The sequence below is a fragment of the Gouania willdenowi genome, chromosome 3 (genome assembly GCF_900634775.1).
Source record: "Gouania willdenowi chromosome 3, fGouWil2.1, whole genome shotgun sequence".
In the NCBI taxonomy this organism is placed as follows: Eukaryota; Metazoa; Chordata; class Actinopteri; order Blenniiformes; family Gobiesocidae; genus Gouania; species Gouania willdenowi.
The window spans coordinates 34,247,339-34,274,325 of NC_041046.1; the positions used below are offsets into that span (position 1 = coordinate 34,247,339).

At 37.5% G+C, this 26,987-nt stretch overlaps 1 protein-coding gene across 2 annotated transcripts in view; it reads right to left on the bottom strand.

Annotated features, from left to right (window-relative positions):
- Positions 1 to 5,355: 5,355 nt before the first annotated feature.
- Positions 5,356 to 26,987, bottom strand: part of pcdh9 (protocadherin 9) — a 240,541-nt gene continuing 218,909 nt past the window's right edge. For both annotated transcript variants that reach the window (XM_028477262.1, XM_028477261.1), the window contains exon 5: positions 5,356 to 7,090. In XM_028477262.1, coding sequence (XP_028333063.1) covers positions 6,720 to 7,090 — 371 coding nt within the window. In that variant the 3' untranslated portion in view covers positions 5,356 to 6,719. The remainder of the gene's footprint in view (positions 7,091 to 26,987) is intronic.

Genomic DNA, 26,987 nt, shown 5'->3' on the forward strand with positions numbered 1-26,987 from the left:
AACACACTAAAGTTTCCCCTTTAATTTACCGTTTTATAAGTAGCAAAAATGTGGTAATTGTTTTGTGTCAAACCTAAAAAAAATGGTAAATTAAATTATTCTCTTTTATCAGAGACTGTACATATTAGATAGGCATATTAGGCATTCATGTGCACTATGCATTTAAAAATGTGCAACGTTCGAGGCTGCTGTAAGTCACATGTCAACTTCTCTAAGTGTTATAAATGCTTTAAAGCTATGCTTAAAGCATGTTTTTTTTTCTTTATAAAACTATTTCAGTATCATCATCTAGTTTTAATAAATGAAACAATCAGACCCTAAATAGCTTCATACTTCCAAATATCTAACGTCTGAATGTGACTGAACTTTTTAGTCAAAGAAGTCACTCTGGGTTAAATAACTTCAGGGTTGTTGGATTTTATGCTTTTAATTGAGTAAAATCTACAGAGAAATGTGGTCTTTTTAAGCCTTTTCCATGCCTCCTTCCATATCCTGGCCTCCCACTGAGCGACTCTTCCACTGTGCCAAACAGGAATTCTTTCTGGCTTCAATTATATACAGTAGGCTCAAAAGTCTCTCAGACTGTTCCCAGATCCATATTCATGTAAGTGATAAGTGATGAAGTAGATAAACACTGATGTGTTCTAAATGTATGTAAATAGTAGTATTGCTGTATGCTATATTTCTATGGCAACTATAGGTTTGCATGTCTTACTGTACAGTATGTCACCAATTCCCTGCTGATCATTCACTGAGCTTTGTGCAGAGAAGCTTCTCTGCCTGGAAAATGTTCTGAAAGCCCTATAAAAAGCTAATGTGAATAAGAACCTTCTTTTTTTCTCGGTTATGGCGTGACAATAATTTACTTTCGCTCACACTTCCAGGGCAATTAGCTTTGAAGCTTCTTGGAAAATATTCTTGCACAAGTCGATAGCGAGCATGACAAGTAAGAATTTAAGCAGGTCCAGTGGGCGACTGATAACTATCAATTGAAGTTACCGGTAGAAAAGAAAGCCAAAAGAATAAAGAAAACAATGACTTCATCAGTTTTACTGGGCTGCCTGGACCTTCATTATTGGTTACATAGAGCATGCCAAAATAAAATACTGAGATTCCAGAGGGGTTGGGGGGTGGAATAAGAGTGTAGATTTAAAGTATATGAATACTTTTTATGATATGAATTTATATCATAAGATAGTATAGTTTATAAATAGCGTATAAAGCACATTTCCTGAATATACACTGAAATATTTAAATCCAATAAAAATTGCTTGAAAATGTTAGTTTAATAATCTTCTTGTATTTTTTTTCTGAAAACGGTAAACCAATCAACTATTCAAATGATGTACCAGCATATGCTATTTGTTGTATTTGTATGCAGCTAAAAATTAAGTACATGCTTTCAGGTTCACATTATTTCAGGGTTGGGGCTTTCAGAAGAGAAACTGTTGAATGAGTAGGTGTATCTTCTATATCTAAAAAAACCCAATACATATTTTGGTAAATTTTTGGTTATTCAAATCTTACATGTTAGGCAAGGCCTTCATATACAACAATGTGTGTTTTGAACACCCAACTTTCCTGCAGTATTTACCAAATCATCAACCGAAAGAACCACACTTGGGCCCCTATTCCCATGACCTAAAGCATAGGTTTGTTTTGATTACTGCCCCTGATTTCCCAGAGTACGAACCCACAGAGCATCATGCCCTGTAAGGGATTAGAAAACGGATGTGGCTCTGCATGGAAGAAGGTGTTTTAAATCACAGGCAAGGTCCATTGTAGATCATGAACACAAAACTGCATTTAGGTTTTTTAACATCTGCTTTTTCCCAGACAGAGGGTTGGTAACTGTCCGCGACACAGTAATCCTCCTGTGGCGCAGCGGCGGCTCGCTATTAGCTGCGGTGTCCAAAGCCTCGCCCCTCAGCTCTTTTTCACAGATTCAAAACAATATTTCATGAATTATTTTGTAAAGTTTAACAGATATAGTAACAATATTTCTATTTTTCTTAGAAGACGCTAAGTGAGCTGTCACACATGTTTGACAGGCAGGTGTGCAGTGACTTTACGTACACGGCCTGCGTGAATGAGGCTAAAAAAAAAGGCAAAATGATTGATTATTGCTACTGGAGTTCACAGTGCTGTATGAGTAAACTCAAAAAGTAAAGTACAACCATTGTGCCCCGGGGTGGCACTGGTCCATGGAAGACCCAAAATAGTTGTATAGCTGAGCCACGCCCAAGTCAGAAAAACACCTGCAGACCCCACATCCGCACACAGACACACACAAAGGCATTCTACACCCCTCTGCACCCAATGCAACAGACAGAGAACACACCACGGAGCTGTGCTCTCTGTGCAGCACTATGTGCCGCTTTCCTTATTCCCAACTTGAAAACACATGCGTTAAGCTGACAGTTACTGCATGTTTGCCTGTCTAACGAGTGTGGCAACTCACGTAGTGTCTTCCTTGTTCCAAACGAGGAAAGCAGCACAGAGCTGCAGAGCCGAGAATACAGAAAGAGGTGCAGATCGTGCCAGTGTATCCCACACAAGCCAGTGCACAACTCTGCTGGGACCAACAGTTCTTCTTAAGTTCTGGGTGAATGAGCTGTAACTGAGAACACAGCCGTGTCCCTTTCTAACTCTCCTCTCAGGCACGTTTATTTTACGGAATCATGGCCTTGAATAATGAGGATGTTTGATCCAGCTGGATGAGGTGCAGGGCACAATCCTGAGCGCAAAGGTACCCTGCCTCTGCTTTAGGGAGAAGACACCCTGAATAATTACTCAACTCAACCTGTAGGTGAGCCATGTGTACCAAATAAAGGCACTGGTGATAGATGCAGCTGGGCCTTTGGGTGACGGCGAGGCCCCTTCCACAAGGACTATAATGTGCCGTCTGTTGGAGCTGCTCTGGGGAAGACAGAAGAAAAGAGATCGGCTCATGGAATTGTGGTGCCTGCTGTAGGATATTGTCTTCCAGTTCTGATTGGCTGTTTTGTTTTGTTATTGAGGTGGGGGGAGGTTCTGGACTGGCAGGACAGGGTACCCTTTACATGTCCACAGGTAGTTTCACTTTGTTTGAAACACAGGGTAAGTGGTCGGTGCCCTCTCTGTGTGTTTTCAAGGTTACTTTGTAGATGAGCTTGGTCACTTTTTTATCTTTCCTTCCACACAATTGGAAGTACAGGGTTCTGTTTAGAGCTGGTTTCGTTCTTTTTGTTAAATTGGCACTGGCACATTCTTTATATATATTGTATATTGTTACTACCCACTTAATGTAACCCCAGACAAACTGAAGCTCAATGTCATGTAACAGGATCTGTTGGCATCACTCCATCCCTCCGAGTACTGCCTGTTCACAGAAGACTGTTCTTATTGACATTGGCTGCATGTTTGGGTTTGTTGTGCTGCTGCAGATTCAATTTATTGCCAGTCAGATGCTTCCCTCATGGCGTGATGGATAAGCATCTGTCACTATTCCAAAAGATTGAGGACACTATTAACAACCAAAAGTCTTTTAACACACCATTTCCCAAACTTATGAGGAAACTTCACCATGCCTCCTTATTACCTGGAGGAAGCTTTTCTCCTGCTCTATTACACTGTTAAAGGACCCTTTGCTCCAATGTATGGATAATTAATCTCTATTGTACTTTTATTTAGCATTTGTCATCACTATACACAACAAAGAACATTTTTGAGGTCTGACTTTTCTGGATCTCGTAAGTCGTAAATGTTGTGTTTCACACCACATTTTGAGGTCAAATATTTAACACCAATTTGCATTGAAAAATAAGAGCACTCAGAGAGTGCAAACCTCAGCAATAAGCCAAATATCATTTTTGCCAGAAATTGGCAGTTATCTGGATCAGTGATCCTGATCATGGAACCATGATCATTTATACTTTAAAGGCTTGGAAAAAATGTGTATCCCCAGTATTAACGATACAGCTGGTCCAGATGTAAGGTGACCCCTTTTTTTGGGAAAAATTCTTATGAAATGCAAAATCAGGATCTGATCTTGTTGAAACTGAGGGGAGTATTTGAGAAAGTTACCAGAGTCAAATTTCATGAGGATCAGCTAATTACAAACCAAGATATGATGAGAGGAGGATATTTTTTTGTATTTCTGATCTGATTCATAATCAGTATATTGCTCTGTATCCCCTCCAAAATTTAATGAAATCTTCCATCGTATAAGGTCTGTTTTTTGTACTTTTGATGTAATCCTACAGACAAACAAACAAACGCTGGAGGTGGTAATGACCATCATTTGGGGTTAACCAACTCGCACGCAAAAGCATTTTACACATAATTAAAACATTTATTGCAGTAGCTGTATACCTGTAGAGTAGTAACAAGGAATAACTTTTTCAGTGTCTGTGATGTCAAACACCCTTACAATTGACAAACATACTGCCATAAGCATATCACTCCATCCCACTTAAACTTCTTCATATTGTGACATAAATATGAAAGTGCTTTACAAACAGAATGTCTTCTTAATGCACAAATCAACTCTATTCCAAAACAATCAAGATAAATTTAAGTTATATCATTTTAGCATGCTGTTTTAAGGTGTTGTTTGCCTTCCATGCTGTGGAATGGAAAAAAAAATCCCTTATGCTGTATTCACACCGGATGCGCCACAAAATGTACGTACGTCCAGATTACATACAAAGTCAAAGGATAGATGCATCCCAGATGCTTTCCTGTGCGGTGGTGTGGTCCGATCCACATGTCAAGTGCGTTGGCCGTGCGAGCGCGCACCCGATTTTACGCATATCCGCACATTTACAAGAGTTGAAAATATTGAACTCCTGCGACTGTTTCACATGACGAAAGCCAATCAGAGTCTTTGTTGATGATGACATCAGGCCGTCAACACGGACACCGGTCTGTTCACCTATTCAACCACGGAGTAGAAGCTGTACGTGACCACCTGGAGCTGTATGACACGGCCTTTATAACCGCGACCGGACTAGGAAGGATTAGGCGTGGAGGAGAATCAGCGAGGAGGTGGTAGTAGCAGGTAAAAGTTCTCTCTGTAGTTTTCATCAATGAAAGTCAGCACTGAGCTAGGATAGCATTAGCCGCTAATCACACCGGCTTTTTTCACTGGTGGTTTATGTTTATGAGAGGAGAAAAAGGAGCGCGCTCCTTGCTTCAGTAGGCAGTGAAACTCACCGATTCGGATGAGTCGCTGGTGGGCGGGTTTTCGCTTCAGACCTGCGTATGAAGCAAATGCGGACATTTTTTGATTCTGCGGACCCTGCCATACGTTTTGTGCGGCAGATGCGTCCGGTGACGTAGAACACGCATTCGGTGTGAACACAGCATTAGATGTTTTTCCGCTGACCCATTGTTTGCAGATGCATGGGTGTGATTTCTTTTTTTTTTTTTTTTGGATCAATGTGTTATTTTCAAATGTATTTGTTTTCAAATTTAGCAAACATTTAATCTACAAGTTTATTTGATTAACAGATGGAATAATCTTTTGTAGCCAACATTATTCATCATTTAGATCATCTCAATTTGCTGTTTGAAGAAACTTCATGAAGGCACAGTGATTGAAGCTTTTTCTTAATCTGTGTTTTCCAATGTACGTAAAATAATAGTCTGTGTGGAAATGATAATAACAATATATATTTATATACACTTGTGTCTATAAATTGCAAGTATTACTGAGGAGTTGCACTCAGTTATATCACAATTTGAAGAAAATCTATACAATAGTAAGATCAATGTTAGAGAAAACATTTAGCCATTTACAAATATATTGCTATATAATAGTACTGAACACCTTCAAAACCAGTTTTAAAGAGGATAGCAAATAGAGCTTTTTACTTTTACAATGCACATATTGATCACTGACATCTTTCATACAAAATGACTTATAAAAACTTTGCCTATGGTGTTTGCAGTAGTTTGAGAAAAGCAATCCATAGTTTGGGCAAACCTGTGGATATGACCATATGTAAATTTGTTTTTAAATCGAAAGTGGGATTTGTCAACTAAAAAAAGGGGTAACCCTAAATGATTCCCTGTTCATTGTGCAGTATTACAGATCATTGACCAATTGGGAAAAAAAAAACAACTCTGATAACAAGCGATTATAATGACAAAAGCCAACAACTGTCCTATTCACTGTGGATATTACAGATACCTGATAGTGGTTAATAAGTCTTATTTACAAACACAGAGACAATGACGGAATAAACAAGTGTCCACAAACAGCATTATTAGAACATCGCTTTTTGAAAATGTAATTCTATCTTCTTTGATCGTGTTCATTAATACAGTCCTGAACAACCACACCACAAATATTTGTATATCATGGTCAACCATGGTAGTCTTTTATCTTGGTTTCCACTTCAGTTAGTTTAGTGTACGTCCAAGCGTCAACCTACTTCCCCCAAGAAATGTAAAAAAAAAACAATTCAGCAAACATTAAAGAAATCCACAGAGGACTACAAAAAGAAAAAAATCCTCATTAGCCATATTAATGTTGAATTGGAGAGAATACAGCATAAGCACTATTTTGTAGCCCACGTAGTACATGTAGCTATTACACTGCAAAAGCATCAAACTAGGAGTGAAGAAGTGAAAGAAGAAAAGAGCAATAGTAGTGGAGCTTTTGATAAGACGCTCCATGTTTTTTTCTGGTCTGAATGTCAGGATGCCTTTCAGGACAGAAGCTACGTCTCTTTTTATAGCTGCTGGTCCTTAGGGCTGTCTGGGCAGGAGGCTGGCTGGCATGACTTCAGAGTCACCAGTGGAATATCAGCCATGCTACTGCTGGTGAAGTGTCCCTCTCCACTCCCAAACTGCTTCCTGTCACCAAAATGCTCATTGCGTCCACTTTCATTTTTCCAGGCTCTGGTCAAAGTGTGTCCGTTAAGGAGCTTGTCCTTAGGACCCCACTCCCTCTGAGACCCAAAGTTGGGCACTGGGGACTTGGGCTGCTGGTATGTTCCCAGTGTCGGAGGCATCCAGCAGTTATCTGAATGTCCCAGGACAAGGCACTCCTGTGTGCACATTTCTGTTGCCTCCACTAGCCCTCGCGGTCCCAGCGGGCCATCTATAGAGAAAAAACACAGAAAGAAACAATTAATGACTGCTGCGTAGATCTTTATCGGATAGAGTCAAATCTTAACCCGGATTTTAATCTTGAAGGTTTTTTCTTTTGTGACGCTACTGTTTATTCAAATGAGATTCATCCTCAATAATAAATATTGTCTGCATGTACCATAAATGTACCATACTCTATGAGGGACTTGCGTAAATAGTATGCTTTACACCCATCTGATCGACTGTATCGGATCAGCCGATATTTAGGATTTTATGCAATTATTGTGTTTGGCTGAAATGTCTTAAATCACGATCCGATCAATGACGTCAGTGAACTTTCTGTAGATGCTCGGTCTGTATCTCATTTGAAAAAGTGGAGCCATACTTTTGACTGCTTATTATCAGCCATGTTTACTCAACCCGCAGGTACTGATGTCAATACGCTCTTGTGCATGCAATGTTATGTTCAGGACCTGCATGGAAAATCGACATCTCTCCAATTCCATCAGTCACAAGGATGCATTTACTGTAGGTATGGAAACATGGTACCATTTGATTTTCTGTGAATCGGTACCAGGTAGTACCGAAGGTAACTAAAAAAACCCAAATTCGGAACCCATTCTTACTCATATGATCGAATCACTGATCGTTTTTTTAGGGTTAGGGTTGATCGGTAATAGGCCTAACAATCCTGACTGTGAAAAGTCTAGTGAATAACATGAAGAATGGTTGTTGTTTTCCATGTGAATATCAATCTACCTCTTTGTCTAATCATTCTATGTAGTAACCATGAATAAGAGGACATGGATGTGGAATGTGGCATTGCTATTGGTATCCTCTGGAGTGAAAGATGCTGCTTCAATACACTTTTGCTTTTGTATATTAATATTTACTTTGTTCTTCTTTAAAACTGATTCTACACATTATCACTCATTACTATACTAGCGATTGTTACCTTTAAACAATTTATATACTGTAAACATGCCAACATTTCAGTCCTTTAAAATATGTTGTTTTTTTATATTCTTAATATGCATGATTGAAATTTCAGGTTAAGGTAAAAGTGGCAACATTTTGGCTCCCAATGACCATGTCAAAGTCAACCTTCGAACAACACGAGAACTCCACACAAAACATTTGTGGGTATGACGATAAAACCCAGGACCCTTTTAAATATTCTTCTTTACCTTAAGAAAAACTCTCCATGCATGCGATGCCAAGGGTGTGAAGACATCAAAAATCTTGGTTTTGAGCTTTTATCAGAAGTTACGAGCAGAGGCGTAGCAACAGGGTAGGCAACACAGGCAACTGCCTAGGGCCCCCGAGCTGAAGGGGGCCCCGAGGGACGGCCGACAGTCAATTTCAATGACAAAATCATGTAACTGCTTTGAGACGCTGCAGCGACAGCGCATCGAAAATCCCCTGCATAGGGCCCTTTCTGAGTAGTCACTAGCTAGTTGCTAGTAGGGGGCCCCGACAGACGGCAGATATCAGTGACACAACTTGAAACCCCCCGGACACATTACAGTGATACGTCGGGAACCTCCCTAATCGGGCCCCACTACTACCGGTCCCTGCATCATTGTGCTGTTGTTGTTATCAAACACACCAAAAAAATGAAGCAGACATATCCCACAAAGCTCATGAAAAGAAGAAAAGAAAACAAGAAGAGGATGAAAAGAAAAAACATGATAGTGGTAAGTGAGACAGCTTTATGTTAAGAAGTAGTCCAGCTTTGCTTACACATCATAAGTCTTGTTGCCAATGGCTGTGTACATGCTGTACATTCATAGCCAGACAATAAGTTAGTCCTTTGCTGCTAATGATATTTTCTCCCAGAATAAAGTGTTTGTTGTCAAATGGTAAAACTGATACATCCATAAATGTTCTGCTATGGCCTAAATGTTACATTTGATAAAATGTTAACGTTAAGCATTAAAGTTGTTCCTGCAAATTAATGTTCGTTAATTATTCCATACATATCTCAAATGTTGAGTGTTTGTGTAGCATGCACATTTCTTTACTTTATGCAAGCCAACCAAATACATTGTGCTCTTTTCTTTTTTCTTCCTTAAGGTGCTTTGTTGAAGTTTTTTGGACCATCACCACCACCACCACCACAACGCCAACATCAGCAGCACCAACAGCAGACCTCTACACATGAAAGTAGGAACTTATTCAGTTTAACTTTATAAAATAAATTTTAAAGTTTAAAATATATCATGGGATCTATCAGATTTAATATGACCACGCAAATATTTGTCTTAAACAATTGCTTCTTATACTATTTTCTTTCTCGCAATAACACCCACAGATCATGAGGGGGGTCTTAAAGAAGAAGAGTAGGGCATGATGAGACCTTCATGCAGCAGCAGCATGGCAACACAGCATTCCATCACCACCTCCTCACCACCCCCATGACACCACATCACCGGAACAGAAGGTACTCAAATAATAGCAAATCAAATAATATCAGATGATCCTGCACTGTGGCCAAAAGCTATCGATGACAATGCTTGGTGTCAAATTGTGAGAAAAGAACCACTCCAAATAACAGACATAGATGGGAGATTCACCAAAGAAAATTTCAAAATGACAATGAGAAATGGTTAGAAAATCCAATGTTCATGGTTTTTATTATACTTAAAATTTTGCACATTTCAGTTGTTGGTTTTTTTTTTGCATTTACTTTAGATAGCTATGTTCTTCATTTTATGTGTTATTATTTAATAAAGTATTTCTTTACTGATCCATCGTCCTGGACTTCATTCATCATCATTCTGGGCCAGGCAGGCCCCGTAGTCCTTCTGCCTAGGGCCCCGAGGGGGTCTAGAAACACCCCTGGTTATGAGGCTCTGTTTTGAAAGAGAGAAAAATCAACCAGGACAGGCTACACCCATGGGCCTCTGGAGTTTAGGTGGTTAAAAAAAAGCTTTTACGCAGAGGAACAATCTGGTCTAAAAGATAAATGACTTATGCAGCAGGGAGAATGAAGAACTGTGGGGAGCAGCTGCAGATCCTGAAATGGACCACAGGCTGAACACGTTCCATGTACCCTGTCCTAGAATATGTTGTAAACAATCAATATACCAAAATAAGACATTCCACTATGCTGCTTTGTTACAAACTGTCATGCAGTAATGGAAAATCCCAAACTAACTTTTGCCACTTCTTACTCTTGTTCCTCTACAGATGAATCACAAACATTTGAATAAATTATCATGTCTGACACCATTATTTGACTACCAGTTATTAGCATAAAAGCCCAACAGACATTTGCCAGTTTCCCAAAACAATTGTGAAAGGTTTTGAACTACTTTCTTGGAAATCTATAGTGTTGACAAGACGTTACCAATTGAGAAACTGCTCTGAAACCACAAGGGAAAGAAACTTTTCTCTACTACTCACAATATTATTTGCATCTTACTACCAATTTTACTCAAATGTTGAAGGTCAAACGGTAAAAAAAAAATAAAAAGAAAACTATTTTTCATCCTCGGCTCATGGCTACCATCAGGATATATAAATATATATATATATATATTTTTTAAATAAACAGGCATCAATATTCAGAAATAAAAAAAGACACTCAGGTTGTCTTTGATTGAATCACAATAGAAAAAAAACATGCATAATTCATGAAATACAATGACGTTCTTTCATCTGAAGAATTCATCTCTTGAGTGTGTTTTCATTTTCAGAAACCTCTTCTGTCTGTGTGTATTTCAAACTTTAATAGCTAATGAATGCATCTGTTTTTGTCTTAACAGAAAAACAGATACCTATTTGTCCTAATTTGTCTCTTTGCCTTACAAACATCTAATTATCCAGTTGGTGCGATCCATCGAGGTTCAAAGAGATTATTTTCAAACTCCTGCATGAAGCTGTTTTCTTCCTTTTTCATTGAAACTCTGTGAAAATACAAACTATTTTTAACAATAAGTAAAAAAACAACATGAACTACATTTGCATTTAAAAAGATCCACCAGAGGTTTATGACGCCTGTTTGATTAACTGTAGAGGTTTGATTACCATCTCAACCTTTAAAATAAATGTAATAACACAAGAAACAAATACGACACCCAATTCATAATTAGTAGTCGTGACATTACTATGAACATCTTATTTTATCAGTAATCATGTTTTTAGATTTCTGTCATTTTAGCTTTAACCTTGGGGACAAAACTAGTTCATGAAAATTGGAAGTCAACTATTTACACAGTCAATCAGCTTTTATCCTGTCAAATATACCAAGGAAAACATGCAAACTTAGCACAGGACGACCAGGGAAAGAGTGTGCCATGCATTCATTGACAATTCTTATTCTTCTGGGCTCATTTTTTCCTGTAAAGCAATAAACTTAAAACCAGGACTTTCTTCCTCTATCACGATGTTAATTTCAGTTGGCTAGATTGAAATGATTTCTTGTAGCTTTTCAAATAATGAATAGTACATGAGCATTATTCCTCTAGTGTGACAGATCATTTTGTTTATCCATATCTATTTTTACTTTAGGAGGCTGTCAGTTTACATCGCATGGAAACATCTACTCTGAATACAAAATGAGTACAAACATAAAATTAGATCCAATGACAAAACAAACTTTAAATGTATTGGAAATTCCAAAATTGTATACGTACCATCACTTGTGGCTTATTGGTGGTACTGCAGAAGTAATGAAATATTTCTTGAACAATATGTTTTGTTTTGTTTTCCAGGCCAGAGGGACTTTTTTGCCTTTGGAAGTCCAAACACATCCTGGCAGTAAAAAAAATAACGAAAAAAACTAGGAAAAGTAAAATAATATCAATAAAAAAATTTTAAGTCATAATTAGGAAATAGTATCTCATAATTATCATAATTACTAGTGCAGTGCCCGTAGGAAGTATGTCTTGCTATAGAAAAGTGGGAGGTGAAGTAGCTTTTTCATGGATGGTTTACATGGGAGATTTAATTCCTCTTTAATTCAGAATAAAAGTTAAATCCTCTTTAAACTGATCTTGTAAATGCTTAATTTCTAATACAAATTTAATTCTGATACACAAACACGCACACGGGTCAGGCTGCCCCCGGCCGTACATCGTCCGCCCATTGCGCCACTGCCCACAGAGTGATTGGGTTTGGTGCGCCCACAGGCTGCCTCTAACCCAGCCAACTGTACTTCGTGATCAAAACCAGCAAAGGCTCAATCCATAGTGATGTCATCAGTTATAATAAAATTGTATGAAATTGTCCACTCCTGGTGGACAATTTTATGAAATAATTCCTTAATGGTATCACTGCAGTCCAAACAAATCCAACGTTGCACACTTTTGAACCAAGCAGCAGCCATGTTGAAAGTCTCAGGTCAATCTGAGCCTGATTTGCATAGATATTTGAGACACACACTACAAAGACAACAGAGATTCCTTGTTTTATAGATAGATAAACAAGATACTATCTCACAATTATGACATAGTATCTCATAATTATGACTCAGTTTTTTTAAAACTTTTCCTACTTTTTTTGTTTACTGTCGGGATGTGTGTTTTTTGTTTTTTTTACTGTCATGAATGGGCTTCCATATTTGCCTGATGGCAGTACCTAACTGTTGTATTATTATTTTTATATTCCCTATCTGACGCTTCATGGCACAATAAAAAGTAAATGCTAACAGCTTAAATAGCTGAGACTGTTGGTTCAAGTCCATCTTGTAAAAATGATTGGGGTTCTAACCATGAATTGCACTCCATATATTACATTAATAAAACACTGCAGTTTAATTTTTGTAGTAATATTAATAATATATAGTGTCGGTACAGTATATATAGCATCACTAAAAATCTTGGAGCACTTTCTGATTTAGGATGGGAAAAATAGTGGAAAATTGAAGAGGAATCCGCTCACTCTTCTGAATGACTTCCGTGCCCGTCACAATAACAGCCCTCCATAATTGGCATGTGAGGAGTCTAACCAAGACACACATTATCATAGTTGCATGCAGAGCCACAGAGAGCAATAATGCATGGTACCCCGGAGACGGAGAGATGAATTTCTCAAATGAGATTGTAGACGAGTGAAAAGACATCTATAGGGAGCTGTTAAGAAAGCAGTATGGTTGAAAATAAAAGGTGCGTGGCGTGCACTGTAGAGCGGAGGATTAAGATACATACCTGCCATTTATGTGACATTTTGATTTTTTATTGTTAGGGAAATATTCATATTAAGCAATCGTAAGGTTTTAATAACAGTTCTTATTCAAAGATATAAAATAAAATCAAAATAGGACCAGATTTAACTTGGTTGATAGCTTATTATTGACAAAATTTTCTTTCTTTCTTTCTTTCTTTCTCGATGGAGATATTAATCAAGGGCACTTTGTGCTTTGCTATTCCCTTGTTGTAATAAACATGACCATTTGCATGTAGATTGGTGCAATCAGTTCCCCCAGTGGGCATTGGAAGATAATTTGAATCCTCCGTTCTCTATTGCTAATCTTTGTATACCTGCTGTTTGAGAAAATGCCTGATTGAAAGAAACAAATAATAAAAAATAAAAAAATACTTCAAGAGGTTGACAGAAATGTTAGAAAATGTATGTACCCTAAATACGAAAGCTATATTTGTGAAAAAAGAATCCCTGTTGATGAAAACGTTCAAGAAACAGTAGAAAGCTGTTAATTGTGTGCGTCTTTTTACTTTTTTGTCCCTCATAAATATCCGAATATCTAAAAACATATCGAAGAAAAATCAAGCTCTCAAAAATAAACTAGTCGATATTGTCTCTCCAGATTAAACATGTATTTTTATTCCTCTTTTTTTGTGTCCTTGATCTTTTAGAGCAGTTTCATGTTCATGCTGTTTTACATTCTGATCTGATGCTTCACTGGCCAGAAAACATTCTGTGTGTGTCTTCGAAGTTGAGTATGATCAGTGACCTTGTCTGGCATCCTAACTAATATCCAAGCATTACGTTTTTGAAGCAAACTTCTAAGAGAGATAAAAAGTGATGATTGAACTGAAAGTTTTTGATATGTTTACACCATTTATATGGTACCCAGACTACATTTGATGAATGTAACTTTCTAAGCTGGGGAGCTTTTTTCCTCCTGTAACATTTATTGTGGTTGTCTAGAATGTTTAGAGACATGATCAATACTATCTTTATTTTCATGCAAGATCATTTTGTTCCTGTGACTCATCCAATAAACTGTTGTTTGTACTTTTATTTTGTGTGTTTTCCCCCATAAACCTTTATGAATAATACAACAAAAACATTGACCCTTGATAATTCATGGGGGGAGATTGCTTTTTGTTGTTGTTTTTATTATCCTTATTCTTACTGTTAAATGTTATTATTGCAGTTGCTTAGGGTTACACTCACAGGTGTCAAAATACAAACTACATACAAACGCCATCCATATAGCCTGTGGCTGGTGTTGTTGTTAAGCCCCTAAGTGCTCTAAAAACACAGAGGCACAGGTGTTAAGGAATGCCTGCGTTTTAAAAGTGTGTCAAAAGGTGACAACTTTCACTTGCAGCACCGTACAAACATGCCAAATGTCAATGAACATGGATAACTTGAAGACAAAAATATCATTCGGTTGCCTCTTGATGCAGTGTCATTATCAGGAGGCTGGTCTGAGTAATCTGGGAGAAGCTTCTGAATAAATGCGAGTTAAAAAGAAATGGATATTGTGACGAAGCAGCATTTGCATGGATCCCACTAGACATCAACAGATCACGGAGGTTACTGGGGAGGAGAGAACCACTCTCATTTTTGGCCAAAAGGTTGTTTGCAACTACAAGGGAGTATTCTTACTTTAGTCTTCTAGCATTAACTAATGAGATCATGTTTGTTAATTAATTGGATGCACACCATCAATGCTGAAGTGCCAGTCCTTCATTGACAACAGTCTTCAAAATGGCAATGGGAAGGGAGTAGAATGGGAGTGGAAGTGATTGAGTGTGGGGTATTTGGTGTCCATGGAGCTTGTTTATTTATTCATACTGTTAAGCATGCCCAGATGTTGTTATTTGGGGATTATTAAGGCTTTGTTTTGGTCCAACACGGAGGCTTAAAGTTCCATACTGGTATCTCCAGCTGCTAATCAAAAAGCCTCAAGATATACAGTATATGTTATGTGGTTCAAACAACTGACCCTTCACTACATACATACATACACAACACAAATATTTCACTGTATACACCTAGGCATATAATAATAATAATATACAGTATTCTAAAGATTAACTGTACTAAGATTCGGCCTCACACCAGGACCGCATACATAAACAGCTTGGGGAAATGTATGCAAGGTATGATGGTTTGCATCCAACAAGGCATAGAATTACAGCTGTGTGCAGCCTTGCTGCAAATTTAAAAACAGACTGTGATCTACAGTAAAGGCTATTTGGAGTTGGATTGATACAACATTGAGCGGAGCAGAACAGAGCAACATACTGGAAGCATTCTCCTGAGAATACCAGTCTGGCTGATGGATCCTTTCTACTGGTCCCTTTGAGGCCAGACTGCAGCTTCTCATGGGAGTAGATGAAGGGCAGGAGTGAGTCAAAACAAAGAGTGGAGATAAAGCTGGAGAATGGAATTGAAGGGTGGTCAAAGAGGAGGAGAAGTAAAAAAAAAAAGAAAGGAAGGAGAGGTGAGGAACAGTAAAGCCTGTCAGAAAATGACTTTCATTTCTATCCCTTTCTTGATTATTGATACATTTAAAAGCCCCAACCTCAGTTAATATTATTCTCAGATCAATTTATAATTCAAATATCAAACTCTAAAAACTTTGTACTCAGCCCTCACATTGTACTGTTGGATTTAGCTGATTCTGTGGTAAGACAAGCTGTATGTGTATGCGTGCGCACATGTGTGTATATCAATTGTTTATTATTGAAGAATTAGAATGATGATCTGTTTAACTCATTGGCTGCCAGCCATTTTCAGAGCAGCCATATTGCCAGGCGTGTTAGATGATTTTCACTGATCTTTCAAGACCCACAGAATATTTTGTGTATAATGACAATCTGAAATCTGATTCTGAAAGATTAGACTCTCTACTTTCATCAGAACTTATTTTTTTTTTGTTTATAGCTTGCTTCATTCTTCCGTAATCAGCAGTTGAATAGAGGCAAGTTTCACACAAATCCCCAGTTTGTGACAAAAAGCTGAGAAAACAGCCTTTTTCTGAACAAAACCTGTGAGTGAATTTGAAGCAATTTTTTTTTGTTTAGGGACATCTCAACATTCGTTTCCTTCTATAACACTACAAAAACAACACTCAGACCGGGCTTTTGATGGCAAAATTGTTATTATTTTGCTATCTATGTCAGAGTTGAATGGTTTTCTGACTGTATTTTGGCCTTCCTCCAAGTCTCTCCCCCGTCATTCTCCACACACGCAACTTCCTCCTTCTCCCGGACATGCCCGTCTTTTTTAATCGTTTTCTCTCACCATCGCAACTCTCAATAGTTCTACACATGCTCTGGTCGAGTGTGTGCTGCTGAGAACTTCAGCATCAACTCTCGTAGCGCCATTTTCTGTCTTGTAAACTCCTTTCCTCTCCCTCTGAGCTCTGCCCATCACGGGTGATCTCTCATCCAAAGGTGCGTTGCTGCTACCGACATGGCACCAGTTGGTCACTACATTATGGTACAAGCTCGACACAATTGAAACACAATTTATGTCTTTGACAGTCGATGAGTTAATGACGCTTGCCTTCTGGTGTTGATGTCTGCCTCATCATTGTGTTTACGGCGACCACATAGATACCAGGCGTGCTGCTGTTTTTGTCAATGTGGACCACATGGCCAAGTGCTCCTGCTTTGAAAGGCAACAGTTTTCTCTCTTTGTCTCCTTCTCTCACTCGCTAACGATTTGGTTTCTATTCATGGCTAAACAACAAATGGTGTTTGCTATTAATCCATAATCATTGTTGCATTAAGTGTTAATATATTCTGCTGCCTGAATAACTTGAAGCAATTATAAGACACAAAGTGATAACTCATACTCCAATTTTAGGCAACAAACTGTAGTCCTCTTTTTGTGGATAATCACATCCATTGGTAAGCAATACTTGCATAAGACAAAATTATTTAAGCTCCAACAAAATACATTTGTGAGTCACTATTCCTGTCAAGCTTATGTTGTCCCTACATTTCCTCTTTAAACCTCCGTACTAGAGTTAACACAGATAAAATGTCCTGCTAAGCAAAAGGGTTAAGATAGTAAAACCATATGGGGCTCTCCAAAAAGTTGTGACCTTTTTGATATCTTTAAAAATCCATCCACTGCGCAGCACACATTTTCTTCACAGTTCTAGGTCATGCTGCCTCCAGACACACTTAGGTAAGGTCAGTCTTTCACCCTGAAGTGATGAAGAGGTGGGCAGTGTAGTCTAAAGGGGTTTAAAAAAATAATAATAATGTTTGTTTGCTTAGTGACTGTAGAAAAGAAATTAAGACCAACTGTTTTATGGTTGGATTTTGATAAATAGGAAAATATAAGATGTGTAAAAAGTAAGAACAAAAATAAATACCGACACAGGATAATAGTGCAAATATACAACTGTTGGACAAACATAAATAAAAAAGAAGGAAAAAAAAAGACAATACATTTAAATCCAATTTCAAACAAAAACAAAACAACAACGGCATAAAAAAAACAACAATTTACAAATGACAAATGAAGGAATATGGTTGGGGGGTATGAGTGTTGTTACAGTTATTGAGTTAAACAGTTATTTTTATACCATCAGAAGCCAGTTGTTGAGATTAAAGACACTAAGAAATATTGACGTGGTGCTTTGACAATTACAAATAGGAAAAATAAATGTCAGCAGGAAGCTGGACACTCCTAATTTAAAATAATATTAAGGAAAATTTTACATTTGGTCAAACTAATCAAGCTATATGGATCAAACATTGTATTATAACAAATGTAAATATAAACTCTTGCTAACTGTTCAACTTTAAATAGGGTTTGGTGGCCTCAAAATGTATTTCAATGCTAAGCATGGAGCATTTAATTAGCTAGCCAAAAAAAAAAAAAAATCACATCCCCAGCCAAGTCAAAGTAAAAATAGCCGACATGTAATAGGATTTCGTCATAAATAGTCAACAGGGTGTATCTAACTCTAACAGCTAAGTGTTTAATAATATCTACTGTATCACGTGACGTAGACCTGTGTTCTAATGTGCTAGCTAGCAACCAGGAACATTCAATAGCCTAATTTAGCAATTATATTGTAGCTTTGATAATAACAAGCTAAACAATAAAAGCTTCTGCAATCATTATTTTCCATAATGTTAATAGCCAAGAGTTTGATAGATATTGTTATTCCAAAGATGCCATACATCCATTTTATGACCTGCATGCTCCTTTTTTCAGGTTCAGGTATTTCAGCTTATTCCAGAGATGTAAACTCGACAAACATTACAACGCTATGATAAGTTGAATTTGTAAAATGAATACTGGGTTACTTTCTAGTCACACATACAAGCAGAGAGCACTACCATTAGAAGGAAGTAAAACAAAACAGATGGTAGGAAAGAACGAACATCCAAAGCTAAAGCAGGCTGTAATAGAACAGAAAAACTATCAATGATATGAGCGAGTTTAAAAAAACTGACAGCAGATTGTTTTACTGTCAAGATGTGACAGAAAAATTTACAATTATCTTCGGTGATTATCACCTTAAGCAGGAAGGAGATAATAAAACAGAATCATGTTATTCCGAGAAGAGGTCTATAATTGCAATGTTGAGGTATGTCTCACTGTTAATAATTGTAATTTCAAAGCACACTCTGCCTATACATTTATTCATAAATACCTCAGGGGAAGGACAGTGCTAATGAAAGGAGCATTAGAAATATTAATGTGGATCATGCTTAAAGAAATATTGATTTGATATCAACCCCTGACTAGTAAAGCCTTGCAGTCCTTTGGTACTGTATGTGTTGTAGAAATATATTCTGTACACTCTTACTCATTATTTTAACTGCATGCTGGCTGCTGTTTTTGATCTTTGGAATTAAACCATAAGTTAATGTATTATTTATTAGTTTATTTTTGTGTTTTTAAATGCATTAGATATTCTGTAGTACGTCTGACATTGATGCATCCATATTAAACCAGAAGTGATGTCATTCTTTACAAATTGTTCTTGTATTAAAATACCAATAATGGGAAAGTTAGCACCTCCTCTGCAACTGTGATAACCGTCTGCCTCAGCTGCTGTAGTGTTATGGTGTTAAATGTAGCTGCCAGTTACAGTGAAAAGCAACTGAATGCATGGGTGAATATGAGAAGAGTAAAAGCTTCAATATTGCACTTTTGATTAAAATAGATGAACACACAATTAAATCAGCAGTCAGTGTACAGGATAACTCAAGGATAAGTGTGGAAATGCTGATAACGTATGAATTATGAAGGATCACAATTTACTACACCACAATAAAGGTGCAAGTCAAGAACACATTTTGGATTAAAAAAAAAGAGACTTGATAATGGTAACAAGAAATGTGCGGTAACCATATGTATGCATCTGCTTTGTTAGCTGATGGGTTCCCAGGGAGGAAGTGGAGGTCAGGCCCTGGCATGAACTCCTGTTGGGTGCAGGTGGCGACTCACTTCTGTCAGCCAAGTAATTAAGTGTCCATCATATCCATGGAGGGGGGCTGAGCAACCCAGAAGCCTCCTCCAACCTCCATCTGTGAGAGGGATTGGAGCTACAATATGGCTCCACCATATGATCAGTAGAACTATACCAACATAATGCTGGGTTAACGGTAAGTGTGAAAATGAGATCTCTCTCTTTCTTTCTTCTTCGACAAAGACAAATACATTAAGATCATCTTTTATACTTGATAAACTTGTACTACTGTATTTTTGCTTTTATCAATTGACTTCCTTCTGATGCAATACAATATTTTTCTTAAATTTTGAAATGCTTTTGAGAAAAGACAAGACAGTGGCCACGTTTACATGACATCTTTAATTCCCCTTTAATTCAGAATAAGAATGAAATTCTCTTTAAACTGACCTTGTAAACGCTTAATTGCCTATGAAAATAGCCATTCCGAATTAAACTTAAATCGAAATTAAGTGGCTGGTTTATTCTGATTTTAATTTTAAATGGAATAATTCCAGCTTGTATATGTTTAATTCCACTTTAAATAAATTCTGGTTGTTGTGCGCATACTCGTCCTGTCGCGATGACGCACTGGTGACAACATAATCCAAGATGGCCGCCTGGACTAAAGCCGAGACTACTTATTTATTAAGAGCCTTAGAAGACATGGATACAATGAAAATAATAATAATGTAAACATGAAGCAGAATACTTTAATACCAAATTAAAAAAGACATCATATAACTCTGGCCAGTGTGATTTTATATATATCAATATACACACATAAAAAAGAAAAGGTTATTAACTAGAGACTCTGTAATTAATTCATGTCTATTAATTGCCTAACAATATTTGACACAAGAAGCAATGTTTTTAAATTTAAATGGATTTAAAGACATATTCATGCTTTTTTTGGATTTTTTTTGGTGAACCTTTGTTTTTGTGTTAAATTAAAAAAAACTGCACTTAGTACAGTACATTCAGAAGTGGAAACTGAAAAGTGCCAAATAGTTAGAATATCCATGGCATGAAATAAACAGAAATACTGATGAAGCTGAATTTTTCATTAATTTGTAAATGCTTTTAAAAAAAAAACATAATAAATAACTTTGGTCTTTTCATATACAATTAGGTGATAATATTAATGACAGTTTTTTAAAGATAAAGCATTCAATGACAAATAAATCACTGCCAGATGCTAGTTACATTAAAATCGCAGTCCACCAGCACTGGAAACTAATGTTGATGTAAACTCTGAAATTCTCCGTCATGACTTTGACCAGTTTCAGTGATTTCTGTACAACACTACCAACTCATGTGATATCAAGCTAAACCACAAAGCAGAATCCTTTTGACAGGGCAGATGCTTTTATGTGTGGTTCCTCAGCCCTGATGTCAGAACGTGTGTAACTAATTTGTTGTTTTTGAAGATTACAGCAATTAATCTCTGAAATGACCTAGCTAGATTAAATGAGATGAAAGAGACGATGAAATTACAAGATGACCTTACTAAACAATGATTTATGGATTCCCTTGTCAAGCAATTACACAAGGTGATACCTTTGAAATTTCAAACCATGAAAATTAAATTTGCTCCATTGCAAACTGTGCACTTGTCAAGGGCATTTTTAACTGTATGGAGCCACCGTGACAATACAATCCTTTTTATTTATTTATTTTTAATTCACCCAGATAAAATAACCAACAATAAAGGGAATCTGTACTGGTCATGGTGTCTTCATCAATAATGTTTTGTATTTGGTTTGTATTGCCAATAAACAAAAACCGAACATATTTAAAAAAACACACCTCAAAAGTACTGTCATGAACGCCTTATTTCTTAGGGTATAACTGGAGGGAAGCAGCAATTTTTGGCTGGGTGTGACATGGAGTAATAATTAACTCATTCAGTGCCAGCCATTTTCAGAATGACTACCCCCCTCATTGCCAGCCATTTTAGAGCATTTTGACTGACTTTTAAAGACCCACAGAATATTTTGTACAGTGATCTAAAATCTGACGCTAGATTCTGAAAGATTAATGTCTCTACTTTCATCAGAGAAAAAAGAAATATTTCTAGCTTGTTTTGTTCTACCGTAATCAGCAGTTGAATAGAGCAAGTTTCAAACAAATCGTCAGTTTCAGAGCAAAAAGCTGAGAAAACAGGCTTTTTCTGAAAAAAAAAAACCTGTCAGTGAATTTGAAGCTTTTTTTTTTTTTGCTTTAGGGACACCTCAACATTGGTTTCCTTCTATAAAACTGCAGAAACAACACTGAGACTGGGCTTTTGATGGCAACATTATTATTATTTTGCTATCGGGGTCAGAGTTGAATGGTTTTCTTACTGTATTTTGGCCGTCCTCCAAGTCTCCACCCCCCCGTCATTCTCCACACACGGAACTTCCTCCTTGACCTGGACGCGCTAAGGTGACCCAATTAGCTCATTTTTTTTTTATCCTTTATCCTCATGATCACGACACTCTCAATAGTCCACAGTAGTCCAGTTAGGTCCTGACATGTGTCTAGTCCAGTGTGCGCTGCTATGAGCTGCTGGGAATTTCACCATAAACTCCTGTAGCACCATTTCCAGCCTCGTCTCTCACTTTTCCTCTTCCATTGCCTCTCCTCATCACCGATAATCTATCATCCAAAGGTGCGCTGCTGCCACCTACATGTCACCACTTGGTTGCTGCATCATGGTCCAAGCTTGATGTTCACAGCAGAGCTTCGTCACACTGTATCCTAGCAACAGCAGCCGGAAAAACCAACTGACGAGAAAACTAGTCAATGGCAGTGAACGTTTGGATTTGAAATAACGCATTAACTCGTCAATGGCAGTAAGTGAGTTAAGGGTTAGCTGCTGCAGGTAGGCAAACAGTATGATGTAGGTCGACAGCAATTCAGAAATAAAACATTTGGAAAGTAACGGCCATTAAATAGATGTGAATGGTCATCTGTTCGAGCCAAAGAGGACAATGAGTATATTCTAGTGATTCCCTGGGGGAATAAATTATTTTCATGATGGCAGATGGTTATTACCCAGCGCTGATGCACCAAGAGCACTGATTTACTGTTTCAAGAAGCATGAACTTGTCTTTGCTTCACATCTACATCGATATGTCATCCACAAACTGTCCCTGGAAATGGGGTTCACTGACGGGATGATCTGCTACATCTGTAAGTCCACAGCTGGTTCGACAACTTGATCTCAAATGGATTTGAAAATAGAGTCAGTCCAAGCAATTCTATTATTAGAATTTGATTAGGACAGGCATGCAGAGGTTTAAAGAGTACTGATATGTCCTACTCAAATACAAGTACAAGTGAGTCATACATAAAATACTCAAGTACAAGTAAAAAGTAGCTCAATGAAATAGTAGTAAAAGTTACTAGTTACTTCCTTGCTTATTTTGGTATTACATCTTGATACGGTTCCCTTGCATACAGTAAACATCTTATGTATAAACTTAAGAAGGAAAAGATGGAATCTTTCACAATTGGAACTTCATTTATTTTTCACAAAGGCATCTGAATTAAAAGGTTTTTAGAAAATGTAAAATTATTTTAAAAATAAAATAACACCAATGGGTTCAATCAAAAGTAAATGAAAATAATAAAAGTATATCTAAATTTATGAACTCTAAAACAGAGAAAATAACTGCTGTTTTGGCGCCGTGTATTACATTTACTTTAGTTGGTTGGTCGGCTATGATGTCATACATTTGATTATTGTCTGGTCATTTCATACTTTCACAATGTCCATTGATCACTTTAAATAAAAGAATAAAAGTTTACTGGGGTAGACATAACTAAGTGCTTTATTTATTTTAAAACATACTTAAGTCCAAGTAGAATGACTGATTTAGATACATACTCAAAAAAGTACAAGTAATCATAAAAGCAACTAATATACAGTAATGTGAGTACTTGTACTCCAATTATTTTCACCTCTGTAGTCATGCCATAGCAGAGGAAGTGCATGACGTGTTTTTCAGTCATTTTGATGAAAAAGAAAGTTCATAGAAACATTACAGAACTATTTTTTTTAATCTGGCTTTTGAAGAAATAGAATTAAGATTTAGTTCACCCTTTGGCTCTCTGGAGGAGGCTTGATAGGAGAATACTTTTATTATGCCTTCAGGGAAAATTCCGAGCATCTAAGTGCTTGTAGATCTTTACATCTGCAGAACCAAAAGGGCTCTCCCCTGCCACTCCTGTTGTAGCAGCTCTTTGCAGAGTGCAACTGCACAACATGAAGTACGAGGATGAAAGCAGTGTGGGACAGCACTCAGCTGTATTTGAAACTTAAGTCCCAGCTAAACAATTCTGTCACCAATAATGAAATATCAAGGCCGGCAAACAGAAGAGGCTTGAAGCTCAACTAAACAGTTGGTCAAAATGTGTTCAAAATTGTTTGTAATGTTTTTAACTGTATTTGATGTCTGAAAATGTATAATAAAATAAAGGTATTTTTTCTATCTTTAGCATACTGACAGCATTAAAGTTACAACAGGTTTCTTATTATCCTTCTGTGACTTCAGATGCAGAATCTTTATTTTATTAACTGATTAAAAGTGTATTCTACGAAACTCTGCAGACAGTATTAATTTTGCCAAAATTATTGACAATGACAAAGTCATTGGCTTTATCGGACTTGGAGTTGCAGAGAGGAGCCAGTAAATCATAAATGGCATTCTGTCAAAGCTCATTCCTCCTGCAGTGCTCTAAGTCATTGGACATTTGATGAGTTGCTTTGTCTGATCCTCTCTCAATGTCAAAAAATCAGCAGGCACTCTGACTCTCTGATGGGGTCGAGGACCTCTGCCGCTGTGAAAGGGGGACCATGTTGAGTCGAGGACACGCTCTGTCATCACACAGACATATAGAGGCACTTTTTCTGAGACATGATTTAAGCAGCATGAGCTGGTTAGTAGCATATTTTAAAATCAAATCAACGACATACTGAAGATGATACAATTTTCTTGCAGCCAGATATGTGGTGTCGAGTCTGCAAATGTCGGCACATGTTATTTTTATCCTGCATTTGAATCATGTGACATTAAATAATGCGACTCAAAATGCAATGACAAAAGAGTGAAAATATGTGAAAAAAAAGAGTGTTGGGCATGAGCAGAAATGGTGCCAGCGGCCTCATCATTTCATTTCCTTTAGCCCATCTATAAATGGCATGCATTTTAATCCTTTTAATTATGGATCCTTGCTACAATTACCTCAAATTAAATTACTTTGCAAACCTCAGAAGGATACATAGCTAACTAAGAACTAGGATCATTCTACCAGGGATTTAACCTCAGCTTCTCTGTGACACGTTGAGCTATCACCCTTTTTTCCATCCAACTCCATATGGAAGTGAAATTTTTCAAAAGCTAAAAAAAAAAAGAAAAAAAGCCATACAGTAACCATTCTTAAACTCAATCAACCCTCAAATTCCTTCAAATCCCTTCTTTCCCAGAGTTGCACTATTCATGAGGCTACAGAGATTGCTGAGAAGAACCCTGTCTGGCAGGCATGCCATGCCACACTTAAATAATCTCTGGATGAAATCCCAGTGTTAATGTGGAGTTTCTGGATCATGGCACTGTAGTGTATTGCGCTGTTCTGTGGCACACTGGTCATAGATGAGGACGTGCACCACGAGGCAGAGAATGGAGAGGCAGGGGGGCAAACAATTAGGAGAAAAAGAAGGGTGACGAAGTAGAATGATGAGAGGAAAGGGAAAGGGAAATTGAGAATAAGGAGGGAGTGTAAAAAAGAAATTCTGCAATGTGGCATGCAGCAATGGTGCAGATGAAAAGAAGAGGCAAGGGAGACATAGAGAGAATAGAGAGGATGAGAGAGATTGCACTGTGGAGGCAAGATAGTCCCCAGAGTGGGGCACAAGAAGCTTGCCAAGGTCTAAATGACATTACTCTGCGTGTTATATTCTTCATGGCCTCGGGTGGGTGTCCCGGGTGACAAGAGATGCATAAAATCCCGACTGCTATTCTTACCCTTCTCTTCAGCTGACCCATAAACATATTCATCTAACGTTTAACATGTGGCATCGGACCATGGGTGCTCAACTTAGGAAATGGATGAATGTTTTATACAAAGTGTTATATTTGCTTCAGACCACAGGACAGCTATAAAAGTGAGAAAATAACGCATGCCTGTAAAGTTGACAGCATAATGGCAGGATTAGTGTGGGTCTTAAAGACTTAATATTTTTTAAATGCTCATGGAAAGGATGACAGAGTGAGAGACTGAAAGAAGAGTAAGAAGGAGACTGGATATCAGAAGGGATCACTTTTCCGTCCCATCTAAGAGCTCCTTTGTATCGTACACAATTGGAGGTGCAGGGAAGGCTCTTTTGGCCAAATATGAGTATGTGGTCCTGAATCCTACACAATATTGGTAAAATCTGAAGAACAACCCACTCAAGCCTTTAAGCTCCCCTTCCTGCCTCTACCAATGATTTTTATTCTTGTCGGTAACCCTGTCATCCCTCCATCATCTGACCTTGATGCTTCTTGGTAGAAAGGAGTAAAAGGAATGAACTTTTCAATGAGGTCAGGAGCCGTGGCTCTATGGTTAATAGACAAACAAAGAAAAAGGTGAACAAACAAAAACCGAACTGAACCTTTGAACTCACCTGTTCAAAAGCGCGTTTTTACACATTTGTATGTTTGATCCACTTTTATAGATACTAATAGAAATTCAAAGCTTGGCAAAATCTTCTGTTGCTTGTGCATTGCACACTTTTCATTACAGTTTTCATAAAATAGTGTTCTGCTGCTTTGATTCTAACATTTTACTGATTCCTTTATGTCACAGACGTTAGTTCTACCTCAAGTGTGTAGTATACGTTTTCAATGAAATGGTCCCAAATTTTCTTCTTCTTCTGTTCTTCACAATGTAAACGGTGAAGCAACACTGCGCCTAGCAGTTCATGTATGGTACTGCAGCAACATCAACGCACCTTTTTGTAGTCAACATTATCAATTATGTTCCTAATCATTTTGACATTATTGTGTATATTACACATATTGTGGGTGGCGCTTATCTCGAGACAATCTATATATTTAATTCTAATTTTTCTTTTGCCCCCAGCAAGAATCTCAAACTCCTATGGAATTGTGTATTGATACTAGAGGATGAATACCTGAACCGGTCCTGGCCCGGGTTCAGACAGATATTTAAAAATGATGCTTGGGTTTGATCCAAGCTTGTTCATAACTGTGCCATAAGGCATTGAACATTTTAAATGTAAAACAGCGTATTACTG